At 42.6% G+C, this 20,701-nt stretch overlaps 1 protein-coding gene across 2 annotated transcripts in view; it reads right to left on the bottom strand.

The window, feature by feature from the left end:
- Positions 1-204: 204 nt before the first annotated feature.
- LOC111225212 (tetraspanin-9) overlaps positions 205-20,701 on the bottom strand; it is a 152,300-nt gene continuing 131,803 nt past the window's right edge. For both annotated transcript variants that reach the window (XM_022749950.1, XM_022749949.1), the window contains 6 exons: positions 16,587-16,778; positions 13,349-13,423; positions 5,963-6,064; positions 5,445-5,576; positions 3,776-3,859; positions 205-601 (listed from right to left, as the gene is read on the bottom strand). In XM_022749950.1, coding sequence (XP_022605671.1) covers positions 530-601; positions 3,776-3,859; positions 5,445-5,576; positions 5,963-6,064; positions 13,349-13,423; positions 16,587-16,778 — 657 coding nt within the window. In that variant the 3' untranslated portion in view covers positions 205-529. The remainder of the gene's footprint in view (positions 602-3,775; positions 3,860-5,444; positions 5,577-5,962; positions 6,065-13,348; positions 13,424-16,586; positions 16,779-20,701) is intronic.

Genomic DNA, 20,701 nt, shown 5'->3' with positions numbered 1-20,701 from the left:
TACAAAAGGAAAATAAATGAAAATTGGGGCTTGACTTTATTCAACATGAGGAAAAAAAAAACAAACAACTCCACAAGAGGTGGAGGGTATTATCAGTTCATATGTTTGCTGCCTCAGTGGGGGGGTGGGGGGTGGGAGGGTGGGCATTAGTAAAGTCTTCATTGTCTCAATGTCTTTCCTTTCTTCCAGCAAACTGTTAGACCAAGCAAAAAAAAAAAAAGAAAAGAAAAGAAAAGAAAAAACACTCAAGAGGAGTGACAACCAATGGGATTCTCTTCCTTGCCAAAAGTAGGTGTCCCTTCTCTTTCAGTTGTGTTACTCTTTGGCAAAATGAATGGTGAGTGGAAAGAGCAGATCAGAGCGGGGACACAGCTGGAATCTGTACAGAGGGTCTGGGGAAGTGGCGCGGGGGCAAAGGATGCTCTAAAGAGGTTATCAAGTGGGGTGGGTGGGGGTTGGGGTGTTAAAATCAAGAGTCTTATCCCATCAGGCAGTGGGGCTCCTCTCAATCGGGTGCCTCCCCGCAAGGCTAAGCGTCGTATTTCTTCCCCGTTCTGTGGATGTGGTGGAACAGAGTCATGGAGAACGCCATGCCCATGAGCTGCAAAGGAAAGGAGAAGGAGATAGTGAATTTGTGTCTGTATGTATAGTGTACATACAGTATGTGTCAGTGCATGATATACATGTGCATGTGTGATCTTTTTGATGTTGATGCCTTGGGCTGGTTTGTGTTTTGATGCACAATAATTCCTGTGGTGAGGCACAAGCACATTTTCGTTCACTCTCTCTTCTGCTGAGATGGCCTTCAAACACGAGCTCTGGAATCTTTGTGATGGAAAAAATGTACAGCGTGCACAAGCATTAAGTCAATGAAGTAAATTGAGATGCCACTAAATCAAAGTAGCCAGCTATCTCTTTGAAGTTTCCATTACCCCTGATACTTCTACATCAAACACAGTCACAAGGCTGATCCTAAAACCATTATCTGGCAAAAGTTTGGATGGCAGGGAAAGCGCAAAGTACTGTATGGTGCATAGTCTAATAGAAATGGCAACGTGGACTTCCTGCAAACAGGCTCCACTGGGGATTTCTACAGTATGTGATCAGCCTGGGAAAGCTGCTGATTCTCTTCCTTTGGTTTCAGTCTAAGCCTAATTCATACGGCTGCTTCAGAGAAAAACGCCACCTTATGCCACTGTCAATCAAAACACAAAGTGCTATCCTTCTGAGAAGGAATTAGGAACAATAAAAAAAAAAAAAAAAAATGCTTCAAAACCAACCCAATTATTTACATATGGTTCATCAGTGCAGCTCTGACATGCACAAGAAGTTTAAACTGTCTCCTTCATTCAGTCGGAGAGCGAGACAGTATGACAGATGCTCCTGCAGGATTCTTCAAAGCTCAATCATCCGTCCATGCTTAAGAATATATAAAGACTGCTGAGATTTGATGAAACCATTGTGGAGAAAGTTACACATACAGGCGTTTGCCAGTCTGTCATATACACCAATGAGCCACAAAATTAAAACCAGTTACCGGTGTTAATGTTGAGGCTGATCGGTGTATGCTGCAAGTCTAAATCATTCATAAGCCAGTTCTCCACGCCTCTGGACATTATGTAACATTGCAGACTTGCAATGTCTCTCACCATGCCTTCGAGACTAATCTGACAGCTCAAGGTCTGTTTCTCGACTCTCCTGCCCCTCGCCTGTGTGTGTGTGTGTGTGTGTGTGTGTGTGTGTGTATAGAGAGAGGGAGTTCATTAAAATTAATGTCAGCCGAGTCGGTGTTGCAGTGTTTAATTCTGCTCGAAGACCTTATCAGTCTCCAAACAGGGCAGATATTTGTCAATGTTTTGCATGTGTGTGTGTGTGTGTGTGTGTGTGTGTGTGTGTATTTGGAGAAGAAATGAACAGACAGGGAAGAGATAAGAGTCAGACAGAGTCGGAAAAGAGTCGGTGGGTTAGAATGAAAAAGTGTGTGAGCATGAAAGAAGAGGGTGCGATCTTGTCTTGAACACATATTGATCTGAAGTTGGGCAACACACTGTACAATGCCGACTCTCCCTCAGCATGGCTGTGAACTTTAACTAAGGCTCAAGCACCATTTTCCCCTAAGGACACAAGAAATGTGCAGGGTCTTATAAAACTCAACACAGAGATTTCACAGCGAGGCCACCTCGCTCTGAATGAACCATGGATTCACAGATTAGCCAACCGAAGACTTGTCATGCATAAGTACAGCCGCCGACAGGCCATGAAGGGCAGGGGGAATAAAGCAAGGAGGAATGTTGAAAGCATGAAAAGAGGGGAAGTGCAGCACGGGGGTTGAGACATAGCATAAACGGAAATATTAGGAAGTGAGTGACATGTAAAGTCTCAAGGACAGCAGGTGGAACTTAGACTGACAACAGATCTCTAAAATTATATGTAGTATGCAGGAGCTGAAATGTAAGCATTAGAAGGTGAAGTGAATTTACACAGGGGGCACAGACAGCTATTGATAGAGAGTCTGACCCAGGGATGGAGCAGAGTTCCTAAAGTGTATTCACACTGAATGTGATGTGAATTTTAGGCGAAACATGAGTGAATACGAAGTTGAGTGGGTACAAAAGCATTTGGTCAAGGCAGCACAAAGTGAAGCAAAGATGCATCCGTCCAGCCATGCATCCATCTATTGGGTGTTAGGAGCCTATGCCAGCTTCCATTAGGGAAGAGGAAAGGTACCCTTGACAGGCTGCCAATCAATCAGCGGGGCACATATAGACAGGCAATCATTCCCTCACATGTAAACTCTTCACTGGCAGCCTCTGGATATGAACCCAGGACCTTTCTGTCCATTACTGCCCACTGTGGTTGCACATAAAAAAAAAAAGAATATGTCTGCGCGAGCTAAAAAATATTTCAACTTGAGCGAAAACTTCACATTTATGACATTTCATAAACAGACAGAGACTGGAGGAGTACAGAAAGAGATCAGTCAGAGTCTGAGCTGCCACACAAACACACTTTTACTCACATACACACACAGTCGGTGCATATGTTGCTAGCTATCTACAGCTAACGTCTGTACATTCAGATCACAGGCTGTCTGGAGCAAATAAACACAGACTGCAAAAACAGTTCAGGAGTTAAATTTGTGCAAACCTGAGGAAAAACATTTTTGCTGTGCTTTGCTTTGTTCCGTCTGAAGACACTTGTAGGACTCAATCCCCAAGGAAGAGGAAAAGCTACTGCAAAGAAAGTGAAAGTGAGACACTAACTGTATGAATAGGGATGGATGTAAAGCAGAGTTTAAGACAAAAAGAGAAACGGTACGACCAGAGGAATATCTTTCCAGCCTCTCAACAAAGCCTTTAATCTGTGGCTCTATACCTTCTCCTCTGTATGCAGTATCTGTCTCTCCTTATCTTCAGATGGCTCCTATACATGACAACAGCCTGTTTGGCACAAAGCCAGGTGACTTTGATTCTCCCAGACAGTATGAGGGTGCAGACTTCAATATTTCAAGATGTGTGGGTGCCCAGAACGCCCACTGAACACAGGCTTCATAAGTTTCTCAGCAGACATTGGTGGCACAGAGGCCATTGGATGCACATGTATTTTTTTTTTTTTTTTTTTTTAAACATGTTGCCTGACAGGCAGACACAAACAAATGCACCCAGACACAAAGAAAAAGAAGAAAAATGGAAGGGAAAATAAATGGGAGAGAGGCAAAAAAAAAAAAAAAAATAGGAGAAGGAAAAAACAATTTATCACTAAGGCAGCCTCCTACCTGCACTACCAAGATGACCATGCCTATGGTTCCCAGCAGGTGCTTGTTTTCATCCAGCCATTCCTCCACTTTCTCAAAGCAGCCCTGAAATGAAACAAAAGCTTGTTAAGATTCCACAAAAAAAAAAGAAAAAAAAAAGGTGCATTTTCAGTGTGGCAGAAGAATCATGTCACTTCAGTCGCAGTGGCCACTCGTGGCATGTTTGGTCAGCTAGAAAAAAAAAAACCCCAAACCATCCAGTTCACGCTTTTCCAGACAAAAAATGCATCTCTTATATATGAGAAACACCCTCGGATGAATGAACTACCAGGTGAGGTGTTAAAAGATGTGAATTACCCATGAATGATGCCTTCTGTATGCAGACTTATGGGCCATATAGACGGACGTGTGCACTTTCTCTTAAATATATTCCTTTCTGGGTTCACTCAGAGGTCACTCACTGGCAGGGAGGTGGGGCGAAGGATTTAATGGTGGCTTCAGCTGCAAAGAGGTGCCCCTTCTTGAGTGTGGGTGCTGAGGCAGCCTGCAAGTCTTAACTATATAGTGTGAGGCCGTCTCCTCCTTTGGGCAGGATTACACACAAGCTTTTAGTGCCGTGCTTTCCCTATGGGACAGCTCAATGTCTGCCTATTCTCATTTTGGCAATTATATTACAGTTTTTAATCCCCTACTTTGGACCTGCTAACAAACCACATGCCAGACCAACAGAAGATTAGACTTGTAATGGGGGTAGATTGGTGAACTGCAAGGTTTTTGAGAGGAAAAAAAAGCTGTTGTCTCATGCATAATGGAAAAAAATCCAGTGTGACCAGAATTCAGTAATACGAGGAAAACTTAAAAGCTACTCGAACTACTCACAGAGGCCTGTAAGAGCAGCTACTGAACAGATGGACTGAAGATTAAAGATGTATAAGATTTATAATTTTTATGTCCCTGGAGAATCCTGAACTAATATCAGTCGTGTCGGCTTGGAGTAACAAAATTATTATTTAAAATCATGTATATGCATATACATATCTTCAAATATGACATGAAACAAGACCTTATGGATTTGGCTTATGATCCCAATAGCGTCATATCTATGAACGGATAATGAGACAATGGGTACAACCAGGGAAAAGTCCCCCCACTCCAGACTGAAAGAGATGTTGTTTTACTCTCTCTTGTAGTCATTTTGTGTCTGTTTGTAGTCCTTTTATTTCTCTTTGTAGTGGTTCTGTGTCTTTGTGGTTGTTTTGTTTGACTTTGTATAGGTTTTGTGTCTCGTTGCAGTTGTTTTGTGTCTCTTTATAGCTGTTTAGCATCTCTGTGGTTGTTTTGAGTCTCTTTGTAGTAATTTTTTGGCTGTAGTTGTCTTGTGTTTTTTTTGTAGTAGTAGTTTTGCATCTGTGATTGTTCTGCATCTCTTCGTAGTGGTTTTGAGTTTCAATTCATTGTGTCTGTCTGTAGTCATTCTGTTTCTCTCTGTAGTATGTTTTGACTCTTTGTAGTCATCTTGAGTCTTTTTGTAGTTATTTGATTTACTTTCCAAAAAGAAGCTGTTACTTTGAACAAAAGCTTTGTGCCCAGCAGGCCCATTCACTAATCCTTCCATGTTTATATCATTTGTAGTGTACACACAACAAAAAACATGTTTGCCCTGTTTACCTTACAGTTAATCTGCACTCACCCTGTTCCAGAACATGTTGGTGGAGTTACGTCCACAGTTCTGATAATGCTCCTGGCAGCAGCGGTCAGGAACTACTTTCTCCTTCAGGGCCTCATGCCAGTCTGTGTATGATATCACACCGCAGCATTTCCACTGTGAACACACACAAAGACACACACACACACACACACACACACACACACACACACACACACACACACACACACACACACACACACACACACACACACACACACATCACACAATCACACAAGATTATTTAATGCTTTAATGTGACAAGTATTGTAATTAGTCCTTTGCATTAGAGGGCTACAATAATGGAACAAAATGTACTTCAACAGCCAGTTTTGACTTTTAATGTTGCATTAATGCCACAGCTACAAGCCAGGAAATACATTAGCTGGAATATTTCAGTAAAACTTTGCATTTATATATCACTTCTGTTGTTGTGATTGAACGACCACGGTAATGTTGCTAATATTTGATGTAATGCGTGTAATGCTGTGAGATCTGCCTACCTCTGCTTGGATGATGTTCCAGGCATTTCGCAATCCTATGTTGTTTTCTGAGTTGTAGAGAGCCAGCCCATCCTTCAGGTCCTGCTTAGCATTCTCACTCACCTGGAGACGAAAGAGAAAACACCTGCCTTGGTTAGGGACTTCTGGTTTTTAAACTGTGAATCGAGTTACAGCATTAAATTACAGTCTTGACAGTGGAGTAGGCAGTTGAAGCTTGAGTACTTTTAAGGGCGTATTCACATTATTTTGATCTTTTCAAACTATCAATGTCTTCTTCAGAGATGTATATGATAATGGTGGTGTCCATGGCAAGCAGGGAAGTGCTTTTTAGTGTCTTTAGAGTGCTGTGTATGATTGATCATGGATTCCTTTTTTGTGAACCGACTCATCATGATGAAAAGCGTACATACACAGGCGACAGCAACAGCTAGGATGTAAAGCAGATTACCAGCGGATACCAAAAAACCAATGGAACTTGACAGCAACTACACAGCTTACAGGTAACCTTTTCGCTTGTCATCTAAAAATATCTCCGCTACAGTGACTTGGACTTTGTGCATGATGACTGCAGATCTGACACATGTCATGTGTCGCTTCGCTCCACACACACGCACGCACGCACACACACCACTTCAACATGCCCTTCAGCAGAGCTTGCAAATCACTTTCCTCTTGACTGAACCCCAACAATGTGCTCGGGGTTGTACTATGTCTGATGGAGATTAATATCTCATTGGATGTGTTAATGAGATACAAAATCAGAGCTTTAGTTCTCCTGCAGTTCGCTTTGCCCGTAGGGATTTGCTAACTGCCAGGACAGATTGAGAGGCGCTTCAGATATAGGGTAATTATTACTGGAAAAATGACACGTACTGCCAGAACCATCCTGTTACGGCATCACAAGAAATACAAGTTATATCACAACAAAAGGAACGCACTTGCCTTAATAGTTAAAGCTTAAGGCTTCAGACTGTGCCCTGGAGTTTAAAAAAGATCTGCACACAATAAAAGAAGCGGCATTATGTCTGTCAGTGCCTGACACAACAAGGTGCTTTCAGCTATTCTCCACTTTCTTTTTCTCAGGGAGGGAGGACTGATGTTGAGCTAGACATTGTTTGGAAGCTGCTCGGTAAATTCCTCAGTTTAAAAAAATAACAGAAGCAGAAAAACTGAAGCCGCCTGGTCGATAATGTCAGCCTGCTTCTATAAAATAAATGTTACTTGACTACCTGTGTACGCTGCACTGTATATGAGAGACAGACCAAACCTTCCCATAAATTAAATTAATAAATTAAGCTTTAAATTAAGTGACTCGTCAATGAATTGGTGGGAGGAAAAGGCCTCAAACCCTTGTTTTCTGAGCTGCAAGGCACACGAAAGCTATTTGCTGAATCAAACGTAAAAGTCAAACCGATATTTTTTACTGAGTAATTAACGTTTCCTTGGCAACAAAGTGCTTTAGTAATCATTAATCATGCAAGACCAATTTAAAACATCATTTAAAACCTTTGAAATAAGATTAGTATTATTTCAAATCACATTCCTCTGTCTCGCTCTGTAACTTTGCAGATGCAGAGGAGAGGATCTGTGTGTTGCACTCCGGGCTGCAGGCCCCACCATATCTGTCCTTGTGCAGGAAAATGAGATGAAGAGCAGCATCATCAATCTCTGCCTCGTACTTTGTTTTAATCCTCTATCTTCTCCTCTCCATCTGTATGTGATGCTGCTGGCTCATTACTGACTCCTCGCACTAACACAGCCACCAGAGAGCAGATGCCCCCCCCCCCCCCCCACCCCCAGCTCCACCGCCTACAAATAAAAATCATCGTCTGAGTCTCCGATAAGTCTCTGCACATCTTCCTTTGCATGTGTGGAAGTCTTTGTTAGAGCCTGAAATGAAACTTAATGATCTAGATTTACTGCTAACGAGAGGCAGACAAATGACTGCAGAACAAACAGGGATTTGATCATGCAACACTCTGACCCATTTTCTCCTTGCGAAAGGAGCAGATACAAACACATCCTTTGTTGCATTAGCCTATTTTTTTCTGATAAGGAAAACTAACTTCTTGACTGAAACTCATGTTGCTGGTACTGAAAATTGTTCACAAACAAGACGATGACACCGTACTTTTGCAACATCTCGTCTGTGAAAGTTGCCACAGGGCATCTATGCAATATTTCATGTGGGGCATAGCGACAAAAGCCCTGAGACACAGCTCATACTTGCCATTACACAGATAAGATGGCACTTTCCTCTGGGCTGACCACGTCCGCGCTCAGCGATACAGGACACCACATTCATCACAGAAATCAAAAAGCTTGAACTCGGTCAGCCGGGAAAACACGAGTCTCAAGAGTCACAGAGAGAGAGAAAGCGGAGAGGGAGATGTGCAGATATACATGATGACATGATGGAGGAAGGAGTAGGCTCTCTATCCAAATTGGTGTTTGTATTCTGTCAGTGTGCATGACAGCAGAGAGCAGAGAGTGGATGGTGGATTGTCTGATAAACGCTCGTCACTGTAATAATACGATGCATTCAGTTAGTACGATATTAAAGCGAGTTTTTAGAGCGTTTTCAGTTTGTTTTATTCCTTGAATAATACTATTTTTCAACTTCACCAAAGTCTCCTAAACATGTTTTTTTGCTTGGGAGAGAAATATGCTTGGGAATATTTGTGTATTCTCTGTGCTGGGATCAGTGTGAGGTGATATTAATAATTCCTGTGGATGGGCTTCTTACTGTCAGAATCAGGCCCCAGATCTGGTGACATGTAAGCACCTTGGGGACCAGGTACAGTGGGACCTGTCACTGTGCAGACACTGAGCCGCAGTGCTTACTCAATATTGGAGTACATAACCATGACCGAGCTGACTGCTCCAATTTTCAAAACTTTGAAAGATTTGATCTTTTTTTTGTCATGTGCTTCAGTGTTCAGTGTGCACCACACATCCAGTGTTGTTGCTCAGACAGCAAAGGGCACATCGGTGACTAATTCTGCCATGGAAGCATAAGTTTAAAGTTCCCCATTGTTCATTTTGTATTTCTTTTGCATTCGTTTTACCTCTGAGAACAACTTGCTAACAACCGGTGTCTCTGATGGCTGTTTGGTGAATGCTATGAAGCATTTAGAGATGCTCACATAACACAAGAAAGCACTGCTCATTTACAGTTGGTGGTGTGATGGGTGTATAGAAGAGCAATTAGTGTTTTGTGTGTGAGTTTTATTCACATTTGCCCAACTGCTATTTATCACTTTGAGCAATTACAATTTTCAAACTATGTTACAAATGAAATACAGCCTCTGCAGTATGATTTCATAAAAAAATAAAGAAAAAAAGACTATGCAGGTGGTTCAATAAATATATTACCACTCTGAAAAAAGCAAAAACAGCCCATCTGTGAAATAAAACAAATGGTACATACAGTGTATAAAAATATAACCAGATGAAAATTTGAGTTTTTAGTCGTCTGCCTGCACCTTCTGTTCTCATTAACTGCAGCCTGCCATACATACCTGGAGTACATCCAAGGCTTTGGTTAAAGACCACTAACTTCTCACTGAGAAACCTCTCAACTTGACCTGCAATAACAATAATTTTGCAATGATTTTTTTTTCTTTTCGGCCACATATGTTAAAATGCTTCCTGTCTCAGTCTGCACTGAAGGCTTCGCTCTAGCATCCACAGTGTTTGGAAGAAAGTATTGCTGTTGGTGCTGTTATGGTGGAAGGAAGGCAACATTACAAAACTGGAAAACCGGTATGTTCCCACGATTGCTCAAGTGAAATCACACGGAAAGCAACACGCGTCTTTGTATGAATGAAAGTTTATTAGTGCCACAGCTACATCTATGACTCAAAAAACACTGTTAAATTTAGGTCAAGTTGCTTTGATCTGGAGCGAACTCAATTTTTATGGTGGTTATATTAAGTTATGTTGACAGTACGGTCCTCATTAATGCTAAATTAATGAAGGTGTATTCCTTTACGTTGAGTTACGGGGTTTTTCTTTAAAGTAGCGTCCAGAATCATGCCAAGAGTGAAACTGGACAGAAAAAGCGTCTTTACTGTCAAAAGAGGGGACTCTACTCAAGACACTTTGCAGGACTAGTCTTCAAATATCTATTTCCTTTTCTACTCACCTCACTCTGCCCCACACTCATATTCAGCCTTGAAACATGACTCATCCTCTGAAGTCTCGAAACAGCTGCATAAGCCAGAACAAATTGTCACTTATTTTACTGTTTCTTTGAATGAAATAAAGCAATCCTTTTTTTCTGTGTTGTCAGATCACAGAAGGGCTTTTGGCTTATCTCCAGTCAGCTGAGAGAGTAACAAAACAGTGAGGTGACAGTCACATCCTCTCTTCAAGGATAAACTCAGGTCAACACACTGAATCTTCCCTTTTTCACATTTAATTTTTTGAATTCACTCTATTGTGTCTCTTTCAGCTCCCTCATCCTCTCTTACACAATCATTATTGGATCATATGTATACTGTCAGGGCTTTAAACATCAACTCCTCTGACCCCAAGAACAGAAGCTAACAGTGTTTTACTGTTGCTCTCGCTGCACAGCTCCGGACAAGTGTGTTAGCTAACTGCCCTGAAAGTGTAATAAATGATGTGGAGAGAAACAGCATCAGAGCCAGAGGTCCCCAACAGCACATCATTAAACAGGATACTTAATTCCCTCAGTTGCTCTGGAAGCCTGTGCCGGGTAGCCTGAGGCCAGGGCACTCGGCAGAGCGAGGAAGGACCCCCCACCACTGCACTGTAATTGGTCTGGAAAAACAAAGCATGACCAGGGATTGAACATAGTTCTGCTTGTAAACAAATGCAACATATCAGGGATGTGGTATAACCTTTACTCGCTCTCCAAACCAGTCTCTTATGTGACTAACCTCCATCATTGACTCTTCTAAAACTTAACAGTGACACCTCTCATCACTTTTGTCATATTTGCCTTCTTTTGATCCACTTCCCCCTCTCTTCTCTAACACCCTCCCTTCCTAACCCATTCAAGTTTTTTTTTTTTTTGCCTCGGCTTTGATATCTCACCTCCTCTTTTCCCTCACCTGTGTCCACCTGCCTCCCCTGCCGCTTTTCTGCATTTTTCTTTTTTTCTCTCCTTCTCCCTACATGCCCATGCTCTGGCGCTTGTCTCCTCTCCTCGCCAGGTCCTGCTTTCTCATTCTGAGCTAATAAACCTTCAGCGGTGTTCGGCTCGGCGTGCTGGGTCGACGGAGGCACAACGAGGTCAGAGCGTTAAAGACGGATGGCTGTAATCTGGTTTGTGGCCGAGCCATCTGCTGTAGTCAGCTGGTTGCTAACCGCAGGGCCAGCCTTTATTATACTACGGCCTCTACATGGCATTTAATCAGAGAGCTTAACAGCACCGGGCTGTGGAGGCAAAGAGGGGGTACCTTTGCATGAGCCACACCTGGCGGCAAGACTGCTGCCACCAGGAAGACGAGGAAGAAATTCTCCATTAAGAAAAAAGAGCTGCACCTTTTAAGAAGAATTAAACTGTTGGAGATGCAATAATGGGGGGGGGGGCGGCAAGGTGACTAAATGAAAGGAGTTAAAAAAAACTGTTCCTGCAGCAAAACCAGGTACAGTATATTCACTCTTTCCCCACATCTCGTTGACAGCTTGACACCTAGAAGGATCACAGAGGCGACATGACTTAAGACTGACTTAAGTCATGACTTAAAGATGACCTATTTGAAAGACTAAAACATCTGTTTTGCGGGCCTCTGTCGATACACGTTTAAAAGCTGCCAACTACTGTACGTCTTCCAGACTTGTTAATAAATGCCTTGTGATTATGAGATCAAATAAGAGAAGTGAATTAGCGATTCCTCTGATCACAGCCTGTAGCGGAGGATGAGGAGAGCCTCACACGGCATATCAGATCTCACTGGAGAGAAGCAAGCCAAGCCAAGGAGAGAGAATAAAGAAAAAAAAAAAGAAAGCATTATCTGAAGGCCTTGTGTGATGGACACCGATTATCCTTCATCTAATCCTGACGTTCTTTAACATATAATCCCAGCTGAGTAACAGCATTCCACAACATCCTCAATTTTGCTGGATGTCTTATTTAGAAACAGTCTGCAATGCCATCTCCAATAAAATAGAATTTGGTCTAATGGCCTTTTTTTTCCAATTACATTTTGAAAGCCAATAAAGGGAAATATATTTAGCATTTAGCAACCAGCATTATCATGGTTTAATATCTCATTAGCTAGAAGCTAGGATAAACACACTGTGATTTAGCAAGAAGAGACAAACACAAAACACAGTTGCTAATCGCAGGAACTGGTGTGAATGAGGCAGTTCTCCCTAACTAACGTCTTTCATTAATGCAGACTCATTTGGTTTCTCATTTAAGAAATCCTGAGCTGTACTTGGCTATCTTTTCCCTATACTTCACAGGTGACGGGAAGGCCCCGCTGTGAAGTCAAGAGGCTCTCTATTTAAATTCTGCTGGAGGGATCAGCATTTGGAATTTTTTTTTTTTTTTTCTCAAAGTTAAGCCGGTAATATTTTGGAGATAAGGCAACAGACATATTTACTCCTAACAGGGTTTGCCTGCGAGACCTGATCCAAATCTGAGAATGGATTGGCTGCTAAATGAATTCCTTTATCTGCCTGAGAGACTAAGTTTAAGCAATAACCTCAGAACAAAGGGGGAGAATTAGCCGACATCCCGAGGGCCGGGCGACATAGAGACTTTGAATATATAAATAGACTTATCTATCACCGCCGTATCCTTGAAAACTTCATTGCTTGTCCTGCACAAAACATTTGTCATTTTCAGGATGAAACATTTATGAAGGGACTTCAACTTGATTGAGCGCAGAAAATAATTTGCTTGTAAATAATCCCCGGATCTTCACATATCATCATCTGCTGTCACCACACAGACGTACACCTGACTCGTGCCAACTCAGGGGTCATGGGAAATGCGCTTGGGACCAATTACAGGGAGCCAACTGGTGGGGATTAGTCTGTTTTTGGGCCTAACCTTTGACTCCTGGGTTAGTGGCAGAATGAAGACACTCAACCTCCTGCCTGAGAAACAGCCAAATATAAAAAGAGCAAACGCTGAACCCCGGAAGCAACTGAAACATAGACATGTTTATCACTCTAACACCTTTTACTGCTTTGTGCAGTTTTGTGTGGTCCTGTGTGTGTGTGTGTGTGTGTATGTGTTTGTGCGTGTGTGTGTGTTTGCAAGCTTTCAAACTGCAGTAAATGCCTCACAGAGTCTGGATAAGCTGTGGTGAAGTGCTAGACTGCATATAGCAAGCTAACTGAAACAGTAAGAGACATAAGCTTTAACATCCAGACATAACAGGGAAAACAAAATGAACTTACCTTATCTGAGTACACAAAGAAAAGGGTGAGCAGTATCAGCTCTGCCAGGAGTATTATCAGCAGGACGATGAAGAACTGTCAGAGAGAGGCAGAGAGAGGGAGAGTCTTGTTTTAACAATTACTCCAGCACTATAGTAAATTCACCTCTTCATGCCGTTGAAAAACAAATTGAACATAAATCTGAGAGACTGGGCCTCTGTTGCGGTCGTTTGCGTTACTGAGTGCTACGGGATGCGAGGAACAAAAATGACATGACTGTAGTTTACATACTTTTATTACAAATGCCTCGTGCGAATGTGCGATTCCTTCTTTCTATTCCTACCCCTCATATTCCACATTTTGGGAAACACTTTGATTTGCTCTCGTGTTGAGAGTTAGATGACAGCATCTATAATTGATTGTGTGATAAATATTGAAGGTGTTAATTAGTGAGCTGTTGGGGTGCTATTAAGTGCATTTTGTTACGTTTAGAGAGACATCTGGGGACATCTTTAAGCATAAATTATTCTCAAAATCAATTCCTCTATTGAGGTTTTATGAATGTTCACGCAGTACATCATGTAAAGTACTGTTGTAATTGTCCATTTTTTATATACATTTATATACATATTTATTAACCAGTGTCTATTAGGCATCTCTTTAGTAGTGGTTTGTGGCGTGGGTGTTAGTTCTTGAACTTCTAGTTTAGCCGTTTGTCATCTTGTGATGCGGTTGTCATGGCTACACCTCCCTCTTTGGGGGTGTTGCTTCTGGGTGATTCTTTAACGGACCGATCTCATGTAGCAACCATGTATTCTCTTTGTCGATTGGATTTTAAACCTCACCTGTCTTTATACATCGTCACATTTATAGCTGAAACATGTTTGTTCTTTGCCCCGTATGAGACAAGAAGACATTTTTTTCTGTGAGTGCCGACATTCTGTTTGTTCTGTTTAGACAGCAACGACCGTGCACCTGACACATTGCTGTATCATTTGGAGTTGTGCGTGCTGCTACTGTCCACTATATCTTTGGAGAGAGCCCGGCCAGCTGTTTCCCCTCCCTGTTTCCCGTCTTCAAGACCAACCTAAGCTAACCGGCTGCCGGCTGTAGCTTCAGATTTACTGTCCAGACATGAGGGTGTGCAAGTAAATATCGATCTTCTCATCTAACTCTCAGAAGGAAACAAATGTAATGTGTTTCCAAAAATGTCAAGCTATTCCTTTTAAAGTTGAAGTTAATGATTTGGGTTTGGCAGCCGAATACACAGCAACCCAGAACCTCAGTAACAACAAACACTCGAAACCCCTCAAAAGGGTTAAGGAGAAAGAGAAAGAGAGACATGATATATGAGGTGGGAGCGACAGAGGGAGTAAAAAAAAAAAAAAGTGCTGGAGGGTTTGTGAACGTGTGAGAAGAGGGGAAGAAGGTTTAATGCCTCCAAAGATTCATTTCCAGCACAACCTTGCATCTCATCATCTCTCCTTACTTGACTCCCCTTCAGCTCGATATTTACCAAGCTCTTGTGCACAGCACGGAAAGAGGCACGTGAACCTACATTTTAGAAAAACCCCCCCATTAATTCCAAATTGGTTTCAGAGGGAGGGAGGGGGAGTCAACAATTATTGTGTCAAAGCCCAAATGAAATAGTCACAACAGTTTGTTGTTGGTTGAGTATCTGGGTTTCAAGTTTAGCGTATCGCTGTTGTGCCTTCACAGTCGGTCTGTCACATTTTCCTGGTGCTGAAAGTTTAAAGAACAGCTTCTGGTGCTGCTGCGCTGATGGAGATGTGTGAGAGTGTGTGTGTGTGTGTGTGTGTGTGTGTGTTATCACATGCATACGCAGCTTTGTGGGCGTATGTTCTCATTTGCTGGCAATTCACACTTTCAAGGTTTTAAAGAGCTGCTGTTTCAGCTGGATATTCAAGTGTTTTCTCTCCCACTTCTTTTTTTTTCTTCTTTTTAAATTTTTTCCTTTTTTAATTTGTCTCAGTAAACAAGTTTTGGCAGTAAAAAGAGAGACTGAAAATGCACAGCTAGGGATATCTAGGCTTTGAATACTACTAATCCAGAGAGAGTTGTGGGCAGAGTAACTTTAGAGATAATATGTCAAGGTAAACGCTCAGATCTGTTTGCTGCACAAGATCTAAACCTGTTCTGATGTTTCTGGGTCCTGCATCCCCTCCCCTGGGTGCGCCTGGACAAACAGACTAAGGAGAAATGACTAGCAGACACCTCTGCACTAAACAGAATTCTAATGGCCAAATGACACGCAGCCACACACAGATGTGGCAAGAGACTTCAATAAGAAAAAATCTGAACTTCTGGATTTTCCATGAAGTCTCTCTGTTTTTTCATTCTAGTCGTCTTTCCCACCCATTCTTCCCTCCCTGCGCTCTGCACTCTTCCTCTCTCTGCTTCACAGTTGTTAGGCAGGTGAAGGAAGCCATGTCGAATACTGAGGATTTGGTGGGGCTTTTGACTGATGCAAGAGCTTCAAGGGATTGAGCTGTTTGTGATGTTAAGTACCCAGAGCCCCAACTCCACGTCTCATTTAAAGTTTCTATACATGAAAGTTTTTTTTTTTTTTTTCTCTCTCTCTCTCTCCGAACAAACCTCATTCCACTGGGTGAACTTTTATAATTAACTTGTGCTTAAGATAAAGCACTTGTACAACTTTGGGCAAACAGTGCAACGTCAAGACGGAGTAGTCTTTGTAATGAATAATAGAACAATCTCAATTATTGAGGAGAAAATTATCAAGTGCCTTTAGTTTGCTATGTACATACAGTAATTCAGCCACGCTGGTGACACAAAAGGCCTCCTGACTGACACCTCTTTCACTGGGCTGTGACCTAAGCCATGGAAATGACATGAATGTGTTGGTGTTAATTTGCAGGGAGAGGGAGAATCCCACTGCTCGGCTTTAGTTTTCCTTTGTTAGCCCCCTGAGGTTTGATTCAATGCAGACTGAACTCCTTCTGTCAGTCGTCTAGCTCAGCCGAGGCTCCTGCTGGACGACAAACACAAACACACATATGCTGCTTATTTCGCTCTGGCCTGTGACCAGCGCGTGTAGGTGTATAGACACATATGTGAAAGGCTGACTCCTCAAGGCATTTCTGCCAATATTTGAATGACTGATGTGGGGGCAAGTGAGAAAACAAAAAACAAATATCCAAAGGAGTTGCAGGGTGTCGGGTCTACGTGCGTCTTATTTACAATGGGGTATTGGCATAGGTATGTAGATTTCACTCACGCTCAGAAGCAGGCACTTGTTCTCCTTGATGGCACCCAGGCAACCAAGGAAGCCCGTTACCATGACGATGGCACCGATGGCAATGACCATGTTGGCAGCCGACAGTGAGGGGAATGAGGGCGAGAAGGTGGCGAAGCTGCCCTGCGACACGGAGAGCCAGATGCCCACGCCGAGCAGCCCACAGCCACATAACTGCAAGGCAGAAGAGGAGACAGGCAACCAGGTGAGAAAACAAACGGCAGATACATGGCAGTCTTTTCAAGGTTAACTACAAAAATGATTAACAACCAAGATAATTTTCAGCTCCCCCCTGGCAGATTTTTCTCATAATGACAGACCTCCTGAATAGTCAGAGTGAGGTTAGCTCTAAAATAACACAAATCCCAGCCCCAAAAACCCCAGTGCAACAGGCTCAGCTTCCTTCTGGCTGCCTGGGGAATTACCCACACAGTCATCCATCACCAAACACTGCTCAAAAAACAAGAGGGTTTACACCAATTACAACTATGATAAGCCAATAACAGCTTTGCAAGAGATTAGAGCAAAAAATTGGACTTGGGCCGTGCTGGTTTTGCACGTTTGAGCTGATTACGTTAAATCCAGAACAAACAGAGATGTAATTACTGCCACCCCCTAAAATGAAAACTTTCCAAAGCCACCCGCAGTAGACTTGAACTTCACCTAGAGGGAGCAATTCCCTAATTCCTCCCTGTCACCGTGCCAGGCTCCCGCTGATGTGTTTGAGGTCTGCAGTGTGGGCCTTTTAATGCATTAGTGTTTACGGCTCAGATTGGTGGAGTGCAATTTCCCGCCTGCTGATGTGTTGGTCCATCTATGAGAGATAAGAGCCATGCAACGTGCCCACTACGTGGTGAAATATAGGTTAGGAGCTAAATGGTGACATTCTTGGCTGCACCTAATAGAATGAAATACCAAGAGCAATCTTGCTATGAATAATAATAATAAAAAAAATCCCAAATGAGGTAAAATATGGAAAGGCGACATGGTAAGTCATCATACCCCCCCCCCACCCCCCCCTCATGTTCTACTTCACTGAGTTCTGATCTATTCACGCCACTCCCCTCTTCGTTTCTTATCTTCGCACCACTGCTCCAGAACATTTTAATGCCTGTCAGAAATATGTACACAACCCTGCAAACAAACACACACAGGGGCACATAAATATATATATATATATATATATATATATATATATATATATATATAAGTATAAACACACAGTCATCATTTTATGGATTTTGCTCCTTCAGAATAAAATGATTAATCCACCACACACAGTGCCTCTTTTCTCAAGATGACAAAGTTTAACTGACAAATAGCGTGAGTGATAATAAACCTGGAAATATGCTGCACTTTCAGCACTTCTACAACAAGCGCAGCTTCAGTTTGACTAATGGCGCGAGTCTGTTGATCAGCTACGTCGCACTGCAGGTAAACAAAGTGACTTAAAGTACATTACAAGTCCACTAAAGTCAAAAGAGGCTCTCAGTGATGTTAGGTGATGATGTGCAAGAGTAACTTTGGAGTTTCAAATGCAACCCTCATGAGGTAGTGAGAGATGCTTCAGGTCTAATGAGTCCTAGAGGATCAGTGGATACATAAATTCAGTTCACACATCCCCCTATCAAGTGTCAGAACAGCGCAGTCTCACTCTCATTAACCTGTGACCTTTGTGCAGGCCGACCTGCACTGATGAGAGAGCTTCAGTACGTACACAGGAACACAGCCACGCAGATGATAGGATGAATGATACACATGCTCTCCTGAGGACTCAGAGAAGACTGGATGCAATTAAAGGTGAGGACACAGAGAGAAAGAATCTTGACTGTACAGAAATGACTCAAGAGAGATGAAAGCCCCGTGTGAGAGTTCCCACATTCTAGCGCTGGGTGACTTTAAGACTTTTGTTAGACGTCAGTCTTTCACAGAATCAAAGTGATGCCGAGCTCGCCCATCAGCCTCAGAGAGAAGGACACTTGTTTAGTCACATATGGATGAAGTAAAGTCTGAGTAAGGCTGCACCTGAGCAAGATAGATAGATAGAGATAGATAGTTAGAGAGAGAGAGAGAGAGAGAGAGAGAGAGAGAGAGGTGCAGTGGTGCATGAAAGACTTTCAATCACCCATCGCCTAAATAATTCAGAGGCAACTGTATTCGCTGGGAGGCACCCGTTGGCCCTTTATGCTTTCCTGATTAAAAATGGGAGAATGAAAGCGTCAATTGAAAATGCTGGTAAAGGTCATGTCCCTCTGCATAGTGGCTAATATAAGGAATCACAGCTGACACTCTTCAGAAGGCCAGATTATATAGAGCATGAGGAGGGGTTCGAGAAAGCAGGGGAGGAATAGTAAGTTTAAGAGGCCAGATGGATGGAGAGGATTTACCGCCAGCGAGGCCTGAGCACCGAGAGCCCAGGTGGGCAGCGCTACAATGCCTTCACTTAATTGTGTTAAACGCTCAAGTGAAGGGAGCTCGTCCAAGTGTGTCGCTCTCTTTAGTGACTGTGAAACCACCCAGCCCCCAGTCAATCTGTCTGATCTGAGCCTACGAGGAGCACGCTCTAATCTCTGCCCTGCTTCTACTACCATTTCTACAACTACTACTACTACTACTACGACAACAGCGTGCCCTCATCAGATCTATGTGTTGGTGCCAGCAGAGGAAATACCTCCACGATAATCTCTGATCTCATTGCTTTATCTGACCTTGGTGTGTGTGACTGAGCTTGACCCCTCCGAGTCCCTCCGCTGAGCTCCTTATCTTCTTTTAATTTTGAGACGGTCATGTTTTCATATACCATCTGCAGGGGAGGATCAAAGGATCCTCAAACAGTGAAGAGCTTGTAAACAGTCACGGAGAAGGATTACTATTAAGACAGTCATTGTTATAACATCAATCACAGTGGTAGATGCTTTAGGGGTTATGATTAAAATTTGGGTTGGAGGAATAAATTGGCCTATTACCATATTTTCTCGCAACGTGAAGTTGCAAAAATAATACTTTATGCAGTCGTCTTGTGGTCTGGATGATGTGATGTAAGTCAATACATCGACTGATGCAATGACGTTTCTGATCTAAGACCAGCGCTCACACTTCACATATGATCTGCTAGTCAATACAAATGTCCCACAGTATTACGAACCTTTCCACTGTTTACATAAGGTTTACATAAGATTATTTGCCGGTGGGGTCCCTATCTATGCAACCTGACCCAGTGTGATTCTGCACCAATTATCAGTGCTGATAGAAACAACCAGCATGGATGCTCTGGGTTATTACTCTACTTCCGCTGTCTTCTCAATCCACGTATGTGCAACTCTGCAGGGCACGGATGCATCATTAAGCTACTGAGGGTGACGTGTGACAGCTTGCCAGGCCCACTACTGTTTCAGCGTTAACAAGTTTCATCTGTCCTGATTTTCAAATATGTATTTCTGATTTAGTTACTGGAAAAATAACTGTCAAAACAAGCTGGTTGTTTTGTCTCACTGGTGTTGTTGTTGTTTAGTCTAGCTCCCGTGCATACATGCAGCGCAGAGATGCTTCCCTCCTATTTATCACATTGAAGGTTGGTTTCATATTTGATGCTGATAGGAGCATATCTGCTGTGGTAATGAAAAATTCTTAGCATTCTGGAATACAAAGCTGGCCGCTCTTAACGCTGAATCGAGTTCAGAAAGTTAACAGCACTTCTGACAGGAGGGAGGGTTGCTGAGTGTGTGTAATTGTGCTTGATACAGAGCCATTTTTTTTTTTTTTTTTTTTTTTTTTTTTTTTAAAGCAATGAAGAAGAATAAGAGCGGGCTGAGAGAATACGTGACCTTTTCATACGTGTTAGGCAATATTTTGAGAGCACCTCCATGGAAAGGCAAAATGGAGTCCAATGTCTAAATGTCATTTGCGAAAAAAAAAAAAAGTGACAATGGGAGCCCAACAGAGGGGAGAGCAGAGGAGAGCCACGCCAGGTTTCTGGTGGAGGAAATTGGAAGACATGAGATGTGACTCTATCTAGCTGGGTGAATGGGAACCCTACTGTTTAACAAGCTCAGGGTGAAAATAATTGCAATAATACTGTGTGAAGCAACAGTCAGGCT

The sequence above is a fragment of the Seriola dumerili genome, unplaced genomic scaffold (genome assembly GCF_002260705.1).
Source record: "Seriola dumerili isolate Sdu_G_001 unplaced genomic scaffold, Sdu_1.0 BDQW01000147.1, whole genome shotgun sequence".
Classification (NCBI taxonomy): Eukaryota; Metazoa; Chordata; class Actinopteri; order Carangiformes; family Carangidae; genus Seriola; species Seriola dumerili.
This window is presented reverse-complemented; position numbering and strand designations above follow the sequence as displayed.